General features: G+C 45.3%; 1 protein-coding gene across 2 annotated transcripts in view; it reads right to left on the reverse strand.

Annotated features, from left to right (window-relative positions):
* Window positions 1-3,162: 3,162 nt before the first annotated feature.
* LOC122562003 (transient receptor potential cation channel subfamily V member 6-like) overlaps window positions 3,163-16,001 on the reverse strand; it is a 63,853-nt gene continuing 51,014 nt past the window's right edge. For both annotated transcript variants that reach the window (XM_043714372.2, XM_088000815.1), the window contains exons 12-15: window positions 13,598-13,664; window positions 8,919-9,187; window positions 6,133-6,239; window positions 3,163-3,961 (exon numbers count right to left, since the gene is read on the reverse strand). In XM_043714372.2, coding sequence (XP_043570307.2) covers window positions 3,739-3,961; window positions 6,133-6,239; window positions 8,919-9,187; window positions 13,598-13,664 — 666 coding nt within the window. In that variant the 3' untranslated portion in view covers window positions 3,163-3,738. The remainder of the gene's footprint in view (window positions 3,962-6,132; window positions 6,240-8,918; window positions 9,188-13,597; window positions 13,665-16,001) is intronic.

Raw genomic sequence — 16,001 nt, forward strand, 5'->3', positions numbered from 1 at the left:
CAAACTAGTCTCAGTGGATTTTATTCAAAATTTGGTGGGGTTCAGGTGTGGGTATACCTTTCCACCTGGGTTATCCTCCTCTCCTAAGCCCAGGACGGTCAGGGTGGAAGCAGGGGATGGAGCGTATGTGCCCCCAAAACCAAGCAACCTCTGTTTTAGTATGTGTGTGTATGTCTGTCTCAGTCCTTTAGGCAGGATTTCACTCACTCCGCCTCACCCAGCCAGACTCAATGTGAATGGATTTGTGCACATAAAGTTGGGTGAGGGAGAATGCTGAGATTGGGGGGTGGAACTCACTCATACTCACATAAGAAAGCACAGCAAGGAACTCGAATGGTGAGTAACTGGGGAGTGAGAGTGCAGTCAAGGGCAGTGGAGAGACAGGTTAGCTGGGAGAACGTTTCTCTCATGGGGGATAGGTGTCACTGGTTGGGCCCGTATTTTTGACCATCCCTGAGTGCCCTTGAGAAGGTGGTGGTGAGCTGCCTTCTTGAACCACAGCAGTTCATGTGCTCTAGGTAGACCCACAAACCCCTTAGAGAGGGAACTCCAGGCGTTTGACCCAGCGACAGGGAAGGAACAGCGGTATATTTCTAAGTCAGGTTGGTGAGCAGCTATGAGGGGAACTTGCAGTGGGTGGTGTTCCCATGTATCTGCTGCCCATGTCCTTGTACATGGAATTAGTTGTGGGTTTGGAAGGTGCTGTCTGAGGAGTGTTGGCGAACTGCAGAAGTGCATCTGTAGTTAGATAGTTCACACTGCTGCTGCTGAGCATTGGTGGTGGAAGGAGTGGATGTTGAAATTGCTGTAGGAAATGGAAGTGAACTGGGTTACTTTGGCTTCAAGCTTCTTGTGATTTGTTGGAGCCACACTCATCCAGGCAAGGGGGGTGTATTTCATCACACTCCTGTCATGGGCCTTGTAGCTGATGGACAGCATTTGGGAAGTCAGAAGGTGAGCTATTCACCACAGTATTTCTAGCCTCGAATGTGCTCTTCTCGCCATTGTGTTTATGTGGTGTGTCCAATGACAGCAACTTGCAGCCAAGAGAGAGCATGATCAAGGACAGCGTTTTGGGGGAGGTGGAGGGAAAATGCAGACTGTGGGGTTAGGGAGCAAAGGTTGCCGAGGGGGTTGGCAGAAAATACGACCAAGGGCACTAATTCTAGGGATAGGGGGCTGAGCAGAGAGATGGCATGGTCAGAGTTAGTGGGGAGGAGGGGTGGCTAAGGGTCAACACGGAGCAGATCCCCCTGAATGCAGCCTGGCTACAAAATCCAAACTGACGTCACTTCTCTTGATATGATGTGTTCCTCTTCCAATCACAAACGACTTCTCTCCAGCATTTGCTGCTGATAGGCTCACTAATGAGCATGGTTAGCCTATCAGCAGTAAACCTGGGGTGGGGTTGATGGTATGCAGAAATAGCCTACAAATGGTGGAATGGCTCCTTGTGGAATCTTTCATTGCACTTCCCTAGCATTTTGAACCCAGGCTGTGTGGACTGGATAGACAGGAGTGACAGCTGGCATCTGGCCTTGGGCTGTATCTCAGAATAAGGGCATAACTTGTGTTGTAGGGGCTGGAGAATCACAGTGAGAAAAATGCAAAGAGGCAGAGACAAAAGGATCAGAGAGATGTTTCTGGAAGGAGTTAAGATTTCATCGTTTAGAAAATAACCTCTACAATCCCTGCAGACTTGCTGACTGAGGTGGCCTGGAAGATCATTTCAGAACAGTCTTTGACCAGGAAGGATAGCGAGGCATGCAGAAAAGCAGGCAGAACCACAAAAAGCAGACCAATGTACTCCAGGTGGGGTCAAGGTTAGTGTGGTGCTGGAAAAGCACAGCAGGTCAGGCAGCATCGGAGGAGCAGGAAAAAGTCCACGGAATTACCTCTGAACTATACACTCAACCCAATTTCTCCCTCAAACATTCCCAGTCTATCAGTCCTGATGAAGGGCTTATGCCCGAAACGTCGATTCTCCTGCTCCTCAGATGCTGCCTGACCTGCTGTGCTTTTCCAGCACCGCACTCTTGACTCTGATCTTCAGAATCTGCAGTCCTCACCTTTGCCTATCAGTCTTCACAGCCAACCATGGGATGATTACATCACAAAAGAAGGCCATTCAGCATCTTGTGTCTGGGCTGATTCTCTGTGATTTGAGCTCACCTTGTATCACTCCCCTACCTTCTCCCTGTACAGTCAGTCCTTCTATGACACAATGGTTGTGTTCTTGAGCGACCCCATATTATAGAGAAATCCCGCTTTAGAAACAGCGCTTAAAGTGTTTGCAATGTTACCACGTTACAGCCAACACACGTTTCAAAAGTTCACGCTTTGGAATTAGCGTCCCCAATTTGTCAATCGCATTACAGGTTTAGCCCGGGTTATGGAAGCCCGTATTTACAAACTGACCTCTGTAAAGCCTATTATTTTAAAAATTGAGTTACATACAATGGTTCATACTAACGAACGGGTGGGCACGGTGCTCAAAACATTGCACATTTTCAGCGGTTCCTCAGCCCGAGGGAGAACCACGCCATGCTGTCGTCGCCATTTTAAGTCGGATCGCATTAACTTGGGTGCATTGTGTTTTGACTTAAATTATTCGTGAACCTTACGTAACTGTTCCGACTTACATACACACTCAACCTACGAGCAGACTTAAAAAGGGAACTCTTTAGTAACCCAGCGACTTCCTGTGCAGCAAATTCACATTAACAAAGCGTGCATTACAGCAGAACGACCTGTTGGCCTGTGAATCTTTCCCTTTCAGATCTCAGTCCCTTTCGAAAGTTTCAATTGCCTTCAGCACCCTCTCTGCCAGCACATTCCAGATTGTAACCGCTCAGCGTGTGAAAATGTTTCTCCTCATGTCACTGTTGTGTTTTTTGCAACATTAAACCTGTGTCCTCTGATTCCTGATCCATCCACCAATGGGGAAACCTTCTCCTTGGCCACTCTCTCCAGACCCCTCATGGTTTTGAACACCTTTTGAATGTGTGGCTCCTTACTACCCTCTAGTTAAACTAAAACAGGTTAGATTTACAATGTACCCGTCCTTCGAAGGTGTGAGCTTTAGAGGGCTATAATGACCGTGGGTGGTGAATGGTCTTCATTTGGGATAGCAGGAAGCCATCAAAAACAATGACACAGATTAGAGTAGAGATTTATTGGATTTACATAAATATATATATTTAAATGTCACATCAGCAATCAAAGTTTCAATCTTGGCGCTAACCAAATGAATATCTTTTACACCAACATAGTTGGTAATATCACTGTTCTGATGAAATCTGTATACCCTCCATACAGTGAACAATTCTCAATCATTCGCAGATATACATTTTCCTGTCCATAAACCACCTGAAAGCCAAGATTAGATTCCAGCTCATGGATAATCCTCCATTAGAACCCAACCTATAACTTACTTCTAAGGTGTCTATTATAAAGCATTTGAATCTCTCAATCAATAGGAAGATTCCCCAGATATCAGAGAAGGGGGAGGATACTTATTAAATATTGTGAAGTTCAGCACCACTGCACAAACATTGGAAAACCCTCACTATCAACTGCTCACCAAAACATCATCTGCCTGAGCAAAGTGATATCTCTGCCATCTGTCGTTTATGAATGATAGGTCCCATTGTCCCTCCTGCATATGGGTAGCAGAATGGACAGATGCTCCACTGAGTAAAAGCCCAAATGGAAGTGGCACGAAGCATCTCTCGGAGATTACAGATGACACTCAGCGCCTTTAACCTCTTTGGAAGATGTGTCTGAACAATGTGCCCTGGATCTGCGTCGGAGAATGCGCAGCTCCACACCGGAGTTGGGATCAGTCCCATTCCCAATGGTCTTTTTCTCAGTCTTGTTCCTGGTTTCCTGATGTTCTTCCACATTTGCACGCTTGGGGCTGCTGCAGCTTTGTGCATCGCTATCGATTGTGTCTTCCACCCTGTGAGATCAACAGAGAGAGGCCACACAAGTAACAATTTGCATTTACGTAGCACCTCGACCACTTCAAGGTGAGGTCAACGGGTAAATGGATGAGGGATAACAATGTTGGAAAGGTGGTTAGGAAAACTATTCGAAGAGTTACTTTTGGGGATTATATTGTGTTCTGTAAGATCTTGGGACCCCTACAGTGCAATAGTGAGGCAGACCCTGTGATGTAAACATCACCCCCACTGAGAATGTGAGCTCTGTGGTCAGCAAAGCAAGATGGCAGATCAAGTCACCATGACACTCACGGGAACCCTTAGGTAAGTGAATGCAGTCAGTGCAGAAATTATGATCATTTGGCAGCAGATGGGTTAGGATGCATTGAGGAGGTGGATGTGTGGGAATGATGCAGTAGAGATTAGATTAGATTCCATACAGTTTGGAAACAGGCTCTTTGGCCCAACAAGTCCACACTGACCCTCCGAAAAGTAACCCACCCAGACCCATTCCCCTACCCTATATTTACCCCTGACAAACACTATGGACAATTAGCATGGCCAATTCACCTAACCTGCACATCTTTGGACTGTGGGAGGAAACCCACTCAGACATGGGGAGAATGTGCAAACTCCACACAGACAGTCACCCGAGGCTGGAATCGAACCTGGTTCCCTGGCGCTGTGAGGCAGCAGTGCTAACCACTGAGCCACCATGTCACCATTCTAGTGCTGTAAATGAGCCATCAGTCCAGAAGATAACAAACAGTTAAACTTGCAAATGATAGATACTCATCGACGTAGGTCCTCAGCAGTATCCCCATCTGTCATACAGGAGACTGGGTCCCTGGTGCTGGGTTCCTGCCGGGAAGGATTCAACATTTTTGTGGGTGGCATTGTGGATCAGTGGTTAGCACCAGGGACCCAGGTTCGATTCCAGCCTCAGGCAAATGTCTGTGTGGAGTTTGCACGTTCTCCCCGTGTCTGTATGGGTTTCCTACGGGTGCTCTGGTTTCCTCTCACAGTCCTAAGATGTGCAGGTTAGGTGGGTTGACCGTGCTAAATTGCCCATAGTGTCCAGGGTTACGTAGGCTAGGTGCGTTCACCATGGGAAAGGCGGGGATAGGGAGGGATGCTCTTTTGAGGTTGGTGCAGACCTGATGGGCCAAATGGCCTCGATCTGCAAAGTTGGGGTTCTATGATGCAGAAGTGCCAGTGTTGGACTGGGGTGGACGAGGTCAGGAGTCAGACGACACCAGGTTATAGCCCAACAGGTTTAGCTGAAATCACAAGCTTTTGAAGCACTGCTCCTTCATCTGGTGAAGCCTTGACAGAGAGGCCACACTCTGAAAGCTTGTGATAAACCTGTTGGACAATAACCTGGTGTTGCCTGACTTCTCTGATTCTATGATTCATCTCATAAACCTCAAATTGGAGGACAAGTCTGTTCATTTCCAGTTATTATTGGGAGGGGAAGTGGTAAACAATGACAGGATGAGGGGTGGGGGGGGGGGAGCATAATTAGAGACGTGGGCTCAGTGTAGGGAGAGGAAGGAAAGAGATATAGCGGTAGATGGGGAGGGAATGAGAAACATTTTGCCCTCTCTTAACATTGGCTCTAGAGGAGCATTCTGCGGTCAGTGTCTTTAAAGACACCCCCTCCCTCCTTCCTTCACCACCACCTTTTACCCTCTATCAGGCTTGGTTCCCCAGAATGTAGTTGATGAGAAAGCTAAAGAGGGCATCAAAAAGATGCTGATCCCTTTATTTGCATATATAAAGGGCTAACGCATGTTTCTAGGCACTGGACAATGGCCCTTTCTACCATAATCAAGGTGGTGGACACAGCCAGCTCACAATGTGAATGTCCTTCCCACCTGCCTTACTGGAGACTGCAGGTAAAACGTTTCTTCACATACCCTCACTTACGGCCAGTCAGTAAGATGCTTGTTTGCGAACAAGTGCTGTACGCCTGGAACAGGCATGAAGGGAGTCTAGTAGCTAATTCAGACAAACTTTATATCCATTCATTTCAATTTGTTGCTCCCTCCAGACTCTGGTGCAGCCATTATGTTTTGAATCTCACCCACAGCACGTGTCCAAGTTCCCCACTGTCCAGTGGAAGATGTGAAGGCGTTAACTCTTTCCCCTCTGAGCTACACTACTGGACCCATTTCCGAGCTCTCACCAGATATACCAGTTGTTGTCAAGTCCAAGCTGCAGCCCACAGACACCAGCAGGAGACCAGAAGTATCTTGGAAGCCACCGCTCGAGATGAATTATCGACGCTGTAATCTGTTAGCAGGAAGAAAATAATCTCAATTGACATGGTTTGGCTGAACAGCACCGTGGGACATCTTGAGGTTATGAAAGACGCTATATAACTGCAAGCTCTTTGCTTTCAATAAGAGAATCTGGAATTTATAGTTTAATAGCAACTATATGTAACTGTAGTTGATTGTTGCAAAAACCCATCTGTTTCACTCCTGTCCTTTAAAAAGGCAATCTGCCATCCTTGTTTTACAGACAAAAAAGCTGCAGATGCTGGGATCCAAAGTAGACAGGCAGGAGGCTGGAAGAACACAGCAAGCCAGGCAGCAGCAGGAGGTGGAGAAATCAATGTTTCGGTTGTAACCCTTCCTCAGGACTGCCATCCTTATCCAATCTGACTTAACATGTGACTCCAGACCTCCAGCAATGTGATTGATTCTTAACTTCCCTCTGGGCAATAAATGCTGACCTTGCTAGCAATGCCCACATCCCATGAATGAATAACAAAACCCTGTTTGCTTCCACTGATCCACAGCTGGCACATTCTCACCTAGAAAGCTGTAGTTCCCACTGGGGGACTGGGCGAGATATAAAGGATTGCAATGGAAGACACAAAGATGCTCATTAGTATTACAACAAGAATCTTGTGAGGGAGGTCAAGATTATCTCAGATGAGAAAGGATAGAAGGCCGGATCTTTAGAAACAGGTGAGGGTAATATGATAAAAGGAAGTAAGGCAAGGTGGGAGAATGGCAAAGATGCATTACGCTGATTGGATAGTAATCATGATGGGCCAAATGGCTTCCTGCTGTTTGTTACAATTCTGGGAAATGGCAGACTTGTTGAATAATTATGTTTGGCTTTGCAAATAGCATTGCCAACTCTGGTTGAACGCGTTCCTGGAGGCTTTGACCTTCAGTATCCAATTGCCCCAGCTCCCAGTATTAAACCTGTACTGAAGACAAAATGCCACTAAATACTGACAAACCCCGGTCCTGATGGTTTTAACGCAAGGCTTTTAAATAATGTGGGTGAGGATATTGCAGATGCTTCGGCCATCATTTTTTTTTTAAGTTCTTGATTCAGGAATTGACCTTTTAGACTGGAAAATTGCAAATACATCTTCGTTATTGGAGGAAGGTGTGAGAACAACAGAGAGGAAAACTGGAAAGGTCAGATAACGTTCATTTGGGGAAGTTGTTTAAAAATGTAATCAACAAGAATGACTTGGAGAAATGTGAGCTGATTAGAAAGAGCTAACATGGATTTGAAAAGGGTAGCCAAGAGTAATGAACCTTAATCGAGGAAGTTACCCAGCTTGAGAATGTCTATAAATATAATTTATAATAACTCTCAGCAGTCATTGGATGAGTTTTCACCTAAGTGTCTGTTCGCTAAAAATAAAACTGATGGAATTGAAGTCAAATTTCTGATCCTCATTATACTATAAAAGATAGAATAGAGATAACAGGCAGAGAGTCATACTGTTTAACTGCCTCTGAACTGTGGTTACGTTGCTGCCCATTCTCCAGTGAGAGGTGGTGTTCACAGGCACATTAAAGACCTTTACAGACCAGTGAACACCACAGGGGCTAGGGTGCAGTGTCACCATGAATAATTGGTTTAATTTTGATGAGACTCATGAGCTTCCACTAACCATTTGACTTTGTTTCAGTTGCAGTGCCCCTCCTGGGCAAAACTAACCCTGTGAAGTTTATTTTTCAGAAAAGGGTAGATTTAATGGGCACATCCTCAAATTGGAAAGATCTGCAGGTAGCTGAGGGCTTTCTGAAGGAGTCAGCAGTGGAAGCCTCCCTACCCCCGCTGCTCAATGAGAGGAGGAGGAGCAGGCCAGAGCTGCCTCCAGGTTTTCAGATAGCTCCCTGCTGATCCTCACTCAGGCAGTAGCCATGGACTTTCTCTTAGCACTCACCTGGCCTCCACTCAGCAGATCAAAGGGAGATGGCAGATGGAGTGAACAATCACAGCGACACCAGCAAGTTATGGGTCCAGTGTTTCAGTGATTCCATAAGGTGTGGGGAGGGGGTGAGTGGTTACTGGCACCTACGTGACAGGAATTTAATTCCATCCACAGCAGTGCACTCTCACGCTCAGCAGACTATCACCATAGTGCCCTTAGTGTGTGTCTAGCTGCATCACTGAGTGTCCCTACTCCTGAGCCAAGAGACCTGGGTTCAAGACCTACCTGCTTCAGAAGTGTGTAATAACATCTCAGGACAAGTTGATGTCAAGGAAAAATACAAAGCTAGTCTAATTTGAACAAGTGATCTGGTGCATTTCCAACGTGTGTACTATCACTGCAGATGGGGGCACTTGCAGCTCTCAACTTGTGAAGCTAATGGTTTATCCCCAGCAAGTTTGAAAGAATTGTACAATGGAGTAAAAGTACAGGATCTGCAGAGTGTACATCTTTGCATCTGTCCAAGCAGCCAGCAGATTGTTACATGGGTGCAGTAAAGCCCCCAACTCAACGTGTGTCACTGATGCACCTCAAGTACTAAGATAGTCCTGAGATGTGCACATTCATAGCAGGAAGTTTAAACTTCCAATTGTTAGATTTACCGTGCTACGTGAACCAAGCAGTGGGACACATTGATGTAACAGGACAGCATGCTTAAAAAAATCCCATTTCTCTTCTATATTTTTAGGGCACTGACAAATTAATTCTTATGAACTCAGTACCTGAGCTTGCCAGAGTGCATCAGAATTCTTCATTACCCGCCGTAGTGTCTGGGCAATCAAGAAGATGAAGAGAATGGCCATCAGCTGAAACGTCATCATAATGTACGCCACGTATAGAATCTTGACCATGAAGGGGGTGTACTTTTCATAGTTCAGTGGGATGTCGAGGAGTCCGAAAAACAGCATGAACATCAGAAAAAGCAGGTTCTTATAGTCATTAAAACGAATCCACTGGGAAGGGTCCAGCTCTTGGAATGACAAATGTAGGGCTGCAAGGAAAAGTAATTATATTGAGCATCAAACTCTGAACCGCGGTGTGTAACTTGGATGTGACCTGCAGAGTTGTCAAAACACACTTGTTTACAAAAAAAACCATGTCATTAAGGGGAGTTTCTGGACAGAGGGATTGAGGAAGTAAAGGCTGAATTTCAAAAACTGCAAATGGCATAAAACTTAGAGGTGTTGTGAAGTGTGAGGAGAGAATTCAAGAGGACAGAAACAGACTGATGGTGTGGGCAGAAACACAGCAGTTTAAATGTAATAGAGGATAGTATGAAGTGGTACATCTTGGTCGGATTGTCCATGGATTATGACACAAACCAAAAGGGGAGCAGGAATAGGAGATCTAGAGGGGCGGTCGGTGCTTGTGTGCAGAAATAATTAAAGATGGCAGAGTACCTATAGTCACAGGTGAGGTGCCGGAAGACTGGAGGTTGGCAAATGTGGTACCACTGTTTAAGAAGGGCGGTAAAGACAAGCCAGGGAACTATAGACCAGTGAGCCTGATCTCGGCGGTGGGCAAGTTGTTGGAGGGAATCCTGAGGGACAAGATGTACATGTATTTGGAAAGGCAAGGACTGATTCGGGATAGTCAACATGGCTTTGTGCATGGGAAATAATGTCTCACAAACTTGATTGAGTTTTTTGAAGAAGTAACAAAGAGGATTGATGAGGGCAAAGCAGTAGATGTGATCTATATGGACTTCAGTAAGGTGTTCGACAAGGTTCCCCATGGGAGACTGATTAGCAAGGTTAGATCTCATGGAATACAGGGAGAACTCGCCATTTGGATACAGAACTGGTTCAAAGGTAGAAGACAGAGGGTGGTGGTGGAGGGTTGTTTTTCAGACTGGAGGCCTGTGACCAGTGGAGTGCCACAAGGATCGGTGCTGGGTCCTCTACTTTTTGTCATTTACATAAATGATTTGGATGCGAACATAAGAGGTACAGTTAGTAAGTTTGCAGATGACACCAAAATTGAAGGTGTAGTGGACAGCGCAGAGGGTTACCTCAGATTACAACAGGATCTGGACCAGATGGGCCAATGGGCTGAGAAGTGGCAGATGGAGTTTAATTCAGATAAATGCGAGGTACTGCATTTTGGGAAAACAAATCTTAGCAGGACGTATACGCTGAAAAATGTGTAAAGCACAGCAGGTCAGCCAGCATCCAAGGAGCAGGAGAATTGACGTTTCGGGCAAAAGCCCTTCAGGACTTATACACTTAATGGTAAGGTTCTAGGGAGTGTTGCTGAACAAAGAGACCTTGGAGTGCAGGTTCATAGCTCCCTGAAAGTGGAGTTGCAGGTCGAAAGGATAGTGAAGAAGGCGTTTGGTATGCTTTCCTTTATTGGTCAGAGTATTGAGTACAGGAGTTGGGAGGTCATGTTGCGGCTGTACAGGACATTGGTTAGGCCACTGTTGGAATATTGCATGCAATTCTGGTCTCCTTCCTATCAGAAAGATGTTGTGAAACTTGAAAGGGTTCAGAAAAGATTTACAAGAATGTTGCCAGGGTTGGAGGATTTGAGCTATAGGGAGAGGCTGAACAGGCTGGGGCTGTTTTCCCTGGAGCATCGGAGGCTGAGGGGTGACCTTATAGAGATTTACAAAATTATGAGGGGCATGAATAGGATACATAGACAAAATCCTTTCCCTGAAGTTGGGGAGTCCAGAACTAGAGGGCATAGGGTTTAGGGTGAGATATAAAAGAGACCTAAGGGGCAACTTTTTCATGCAGAAGGTGATACGTGTATGGAATGAGCTGCCAGAGGATGTGGTGGAGGCTGGTGCAATTGCAACATTTAAGAGGCATTTGAATGGGTATATGAATAGGAAGGGTTTGGAGGGATATGGGCCGGGTGTTGGCAGGTGGAACTAGACTGGGTTGGGTTATCTGGTCAGCATGGACGGGTTGGACCGAAGGGTCTGTTTCCATGCTGTACATCTCTATGACTCTATGACTCCTGGACTTCATAAATAGAAACAAAGTCCAAAAGCAAGGAAATTATAACGGAGCTTTATAAAATAGTGGTATGGTCTCAAGAGGAATACTGTGTGCAATTCTGGGTATCAAAACGGATGTGATATTTTTGGAGAGACTGCAGAAAAGTCTGTGAGTGGTAGGAGACTTCAGTTCCATGGGTAGGTTGGAGCGGCTGGGACTGCTCATGTTAGAGGTGAAAGGTTTGGAGGAGATTTGATATCAGTCTGCCGAATCATGAGGGGCCTGGTCATAGTCAATAGAAATGGCAGGAGAAGCAAGACCGGAGGGCAGAAGGGAGATAATGAGGACTGCAGATACTGGAGAGTCAGAGTCGCAAAGTGTGGTGCAAGACCAGAGAGCTCCACATTAAAGATGATTAGCAACAGAACCAGACGTACCAAAGGGAATAAATGTTTTCACACAGCAGGTGGTTAGGATTCGCCTGAGAATGTGGTGCGGACAGATTCAATTGTGGCTTTCAGAAGGGAATTTGAGAAGCGCCTGAGGGAAAGACATTGCTGGTCTACAGGAGAATGAGACTAGCTAAATTGTTCCTGCAAAGGGCCAGCATTAATGTCTTCTTTGGTGTTATCCATCAGTGAGTACATTCCATAAAGGAATTTTCCTGGAATTGGCAAGAGATGTGAGCAGTATTACTTGGAGACCTGTTGCAACACCTACTCGCAACCATCTGGATGTAGGGATTATAGTCATTGTGTCAGAGATGTACAGCCACGGAAACAGACCCTTCGGTCCAACCCGTCCATGCTGACCAGATATCCCAACCCAACCTAGTCCCACTTGCCAGTCCCTGGCCCATACCCCTCTAAACCCTTCCTATTCATATACCCATCCAAATGCCTTTTAAACGTTGCAATTGTACCAGCCTCCACCACATCCTCTGGCAGCTCATTCCATACACGTACCACCCTCTGTGTGAAAAAAGCTGCCCCTTTGGTCCCTTTTAAATCTTTTCCCTCTCACCCTAAATCTATTCCCTACTCTAGGGCAAAGGCCGTGTCTATTTACCTTGCTCATACCCCTCATGATTTTATAAACCTCTATAAGTTCACCCCTCAGCCTCTGACGCTCCAGGGAAAACAGTCCCAGCCTGGTCAGCCTCTCCCTATAGCTCAAACCCACCAACCCTGGCAATATCCTTGAAAATCTTTTCTGAACCTTTTCAAGTTTCACAACATCCTTCCAGTTTAATACAAATAATGCCAAACTGCAGAGTGTGGTAAACTATAAGCCGCATTACTAAAATCTGCAGGAGAGCAGAGACAACTTAGATGTGATAAAAAGATAAAGTTCAAATGGCCATCTTACAGGCAAAAAATTAAAGAGGTTGGACTAATATCTTCTCAGGGACAAGGGTAATTCTCTCCCTTCAAGATATTCTTGGAGCAGAATCTATAAATTATCTTACAATGAAATGTGCAGTTGTTTGAAAAAGAGGAATATTAGAAATTATGCTAATTAAGTAGGGGTTAGTGAGCAGTGGCTTGGGCATTAGACGGGAAGGTAATGTAGCTGAAAGTGGGTGGAATTTCAGACAGGAAATCTGGAATTTTGGATTTACTTTTACACTGTGGAACTTTAACACCATAATGTACCTTTATTTAGGTTTCACAGAAAATGTTAGCGTGATTGGTGTTCTGTCAGGCGGGCAGATCTCCAGAAAAGTCTGGATTAGTGGTGCTGGAAGAGCACAGCAGTTCAGGCAGCATCCAAGGAGCAGCGAAATCGACGTTTCGGGCAAAAGCCCTTCTTGCCCGAAACGTCGATTTCGAAGCTCCTTGGATGCTGCCTGACCTGCTGTGCTCTTCCAGCACCACTAATCCAGAATTTGGTTTCCAGCATCTGCAGTCATTGTTTTTACCTCCAGAAAGGTCTGTAGAGCCAAGGCAGATGTATGCCTGAGAATGGGGAAAGAGGTTGATCCCGGAAGAGAGGAAAGGATTGATCCCTCACCCATCCACCGCACCCCCCCCCCAGCTCCCCCCCCGCCGGGTGAGGGACGGTCTGATTTTGGATCCTAGGGTTTTTTCAGAGTCGCAAATGGTGCTGAACATTGTACAATCATCGGATAAGTTGGTGTCGAATTTTAGATTTATAAATTTTCCATTTTTAATAAATGTCTTTTAAAAAATGTTTGTGTCTTAATATCCAACCAAGGCTCCTGTTGGGGAATGATGCTGAAGCAGATTTGATGGGGTCAGTTTCCAAGTGATTTTCTGTGATTTTATTATTTCATTGTAATAAGTCTCTTCAATCAACTTGGACAAAAGAAAATGTCCCCTTTCCTGGTTTAACAACACTTTATTGCATTTGGGGTCAATACATCACTTTGGGAAAGACACTGAAAGTCAACGTTTAATAGACACAACAAGATGAGCATCATTTAAAATTACCTGTTGTAAATCCGATGAGCACCATCACCATCAGTATCACAAATGTCAAAAATTTCTCCAAAATAATCTGTGAAGCAATTTTAAAAAGCTGTTAATTTAACACTTTTCCCAAAGGAGGTGGTATATTGTATATGTGTCTGCACTGTTAACAAGGAGTAGTTGCCTAGCGACACCATATATTGGACATTTAGGACCCAGCTACCCATGAATTTCGTATTAACAGAGTAAAGGATATGGGGCGCTATCTCCATGATAACAGCAGATGAAAGAATGTTACATGGAAGCATCATCAATCACTATCACCAACTGCCTCTTGTCGACTACAACATTTTAAAATTCTATCAAAAGGTTTTACAAAAATCATCAAAACAAAATATATCCACGTTTGGTATGCAGCATACAACCTGAGGTCTGAATTTTCCACATTCATCTCCACTTGGCTGACTGTGAATTGAAAATATGGCAATCCAGACTAGGAATAGGCCATTTTATCCCAACAGTACGACCAAATGATTCCAGTCAGAAGTAACAAGACACCAGTTTATAGTCCAACAGGTTTATTTGAGATAACAAGCTTTTGGAGCACTGCCCCTTGGTCAGGTGATGGTACTGAAAGTTGTGATTTCAACCTGGTGTCATGTGACTTTGTCCACCCCAGTCCAACCCCAGCACCTCCACAAAACAATTCCAACTGAGTGGATCTCTATCTCAACTCGATTGTCCCACCTTTGTCCCATTTCCTTGGCACCCTCATCTTACAAAAATCAAGGGATTTCAATCTTGAAAGTTCCAATTCAGCAGAGAGTTCCAGATTTTGACTACAGCTTGAAAAGCAAGTTCACTCTTGAATGGCCTGACTCTAGCTTTAACATTAAGGGCTGGAAATCCACAGGTAGCTCCCTGGTCAGCCAGCAGATGAAACATCCTTTACCCTGACCTAGCTGCAGACCACTCATTTCCAGCTGTTGGAGGGGAGACAGTGATGTTGTAATAATGGACTAGTACTGAAGGTACTCAGTCTAATTTCTGAGAATATGTATTCAAATCCTACAATGACAATTGGCGAAATCTGAATTCAGTTAATAAAGCTGGAATTGAAAGCCAGATGGTGCAGCAGGCCTGTGGGGATGAATGGAGAAATTCAACTGGACTCACTGGACCCAAAATCTCCTCAGATACTGCCAGACCTGCTGAGTTTCGAAAGCAATTTCCATTTTTGTTTTAGATTTCCAGCATCCCCAGTTGTTTTTATTTTTGAGGAATGAACAGCCTGCTTCAGTTCCGAATGCACCAGGTCAAGTCATGCACCTCAGCGCAAGCCACGTGCAGTGTGCCCAATCACCTCGCAATAACTGCAGGTCTCCAATACCAGCAGCTCATCCTGAATTACTTGCACATCCTTGAGGCACAGAGATGTACAGCACGGAAACAGACCCTTCAGTCCAACTCATCCATGCCAACTAGATGTTCTAAATTAGTCTGGTCCCATTTGCCAGCACATGGTCCATATCCCTTCAATCCATTCCTATTCGTGTACCCATCCAGATGCCTTTTAAATGTTGTATTTGTACCAGCCTCCACCACTTCCTCTGGCAGCTCATTCCATACACGTACCACCCTCTGCCTGAAAAGGTTGCCCCTCAGATTCCTTTTAAATCTCTCAGTTTAAACCTATGCCCTGTAGTTTTGGACTCTCCTACCCTGGGGAAAAGACCTTGACTATTAACCCTATCCATGTTCCACATGATTTTGTAAACCTCTATAAGGTCACCCCTCAGCCTCCGACCCTCCAGGGAAAACAGCCCCAGCCTCTCACTATAACTCAGATCCTAACTCAAAGGAGGTGTTTGACATGCTTGCCTTTATTAGGTAAAAACAATGACTGCAGATCCTGGAAACCAGATTCTGGATTAGTGGTGCTGGAAAAGCACAGCAGTTCAGGCAGCATCCGAGGAGCGGGAAAATCAACATTTCAGGCAAAAGCCCTTCATCAGGAATACATGCAGAGAGCCTGAAGGGTGGAGAGATAAATGAGAGGAGGGTGGGGGTGGGGAGAAAGTAGCATAGAGTACAATAGATGAGTGGGGGAGGGGATGAAGGTGATAGGTCAGGGAGGAGGGTGGAGTGGATAGGTGGAAAAGGAGATAGGCAAGTAGGACAAATCATGGGGACAGTGCTAAACTGGAAGTTTGGAACTGGGGTGAGTTGGGGGAAAGGGAAATGAGGACCGGAGTCTGTGTGGGATGAGTTGCTTGCCTTTATTGGTCATTGCAGTGAACAGAGGAGTTTGGCTGCAGCTGTACAGGACATTGTTGAGGCCAATTCAATTTTAGGATACTGTATTCAATTCTGGTCTCCCTGCTACATGAAACAAGTTGCGAAAGTTGAAAGGGTTCAGAAAAGA

The sequence above is a fragment of the Chiloscyllium plagiosum genome, unplaced genomic scaffold, assembly GCF_037043375.1.
Source record: "Chiloscyllium plagiosum isolate Xiang-an unplaced genomic scaffold, Cpla_swu_hap1 HiC_scaffold_25, whole genome shotgun sequence".
Taxonomy (NCBI): Eukaryota; Metazoa; Chordata; class Chondrichthyes; order Orectolobiformes; family Hemiscylliidae; genus Chiloscyllium; species Chiloscyllium plagiosum.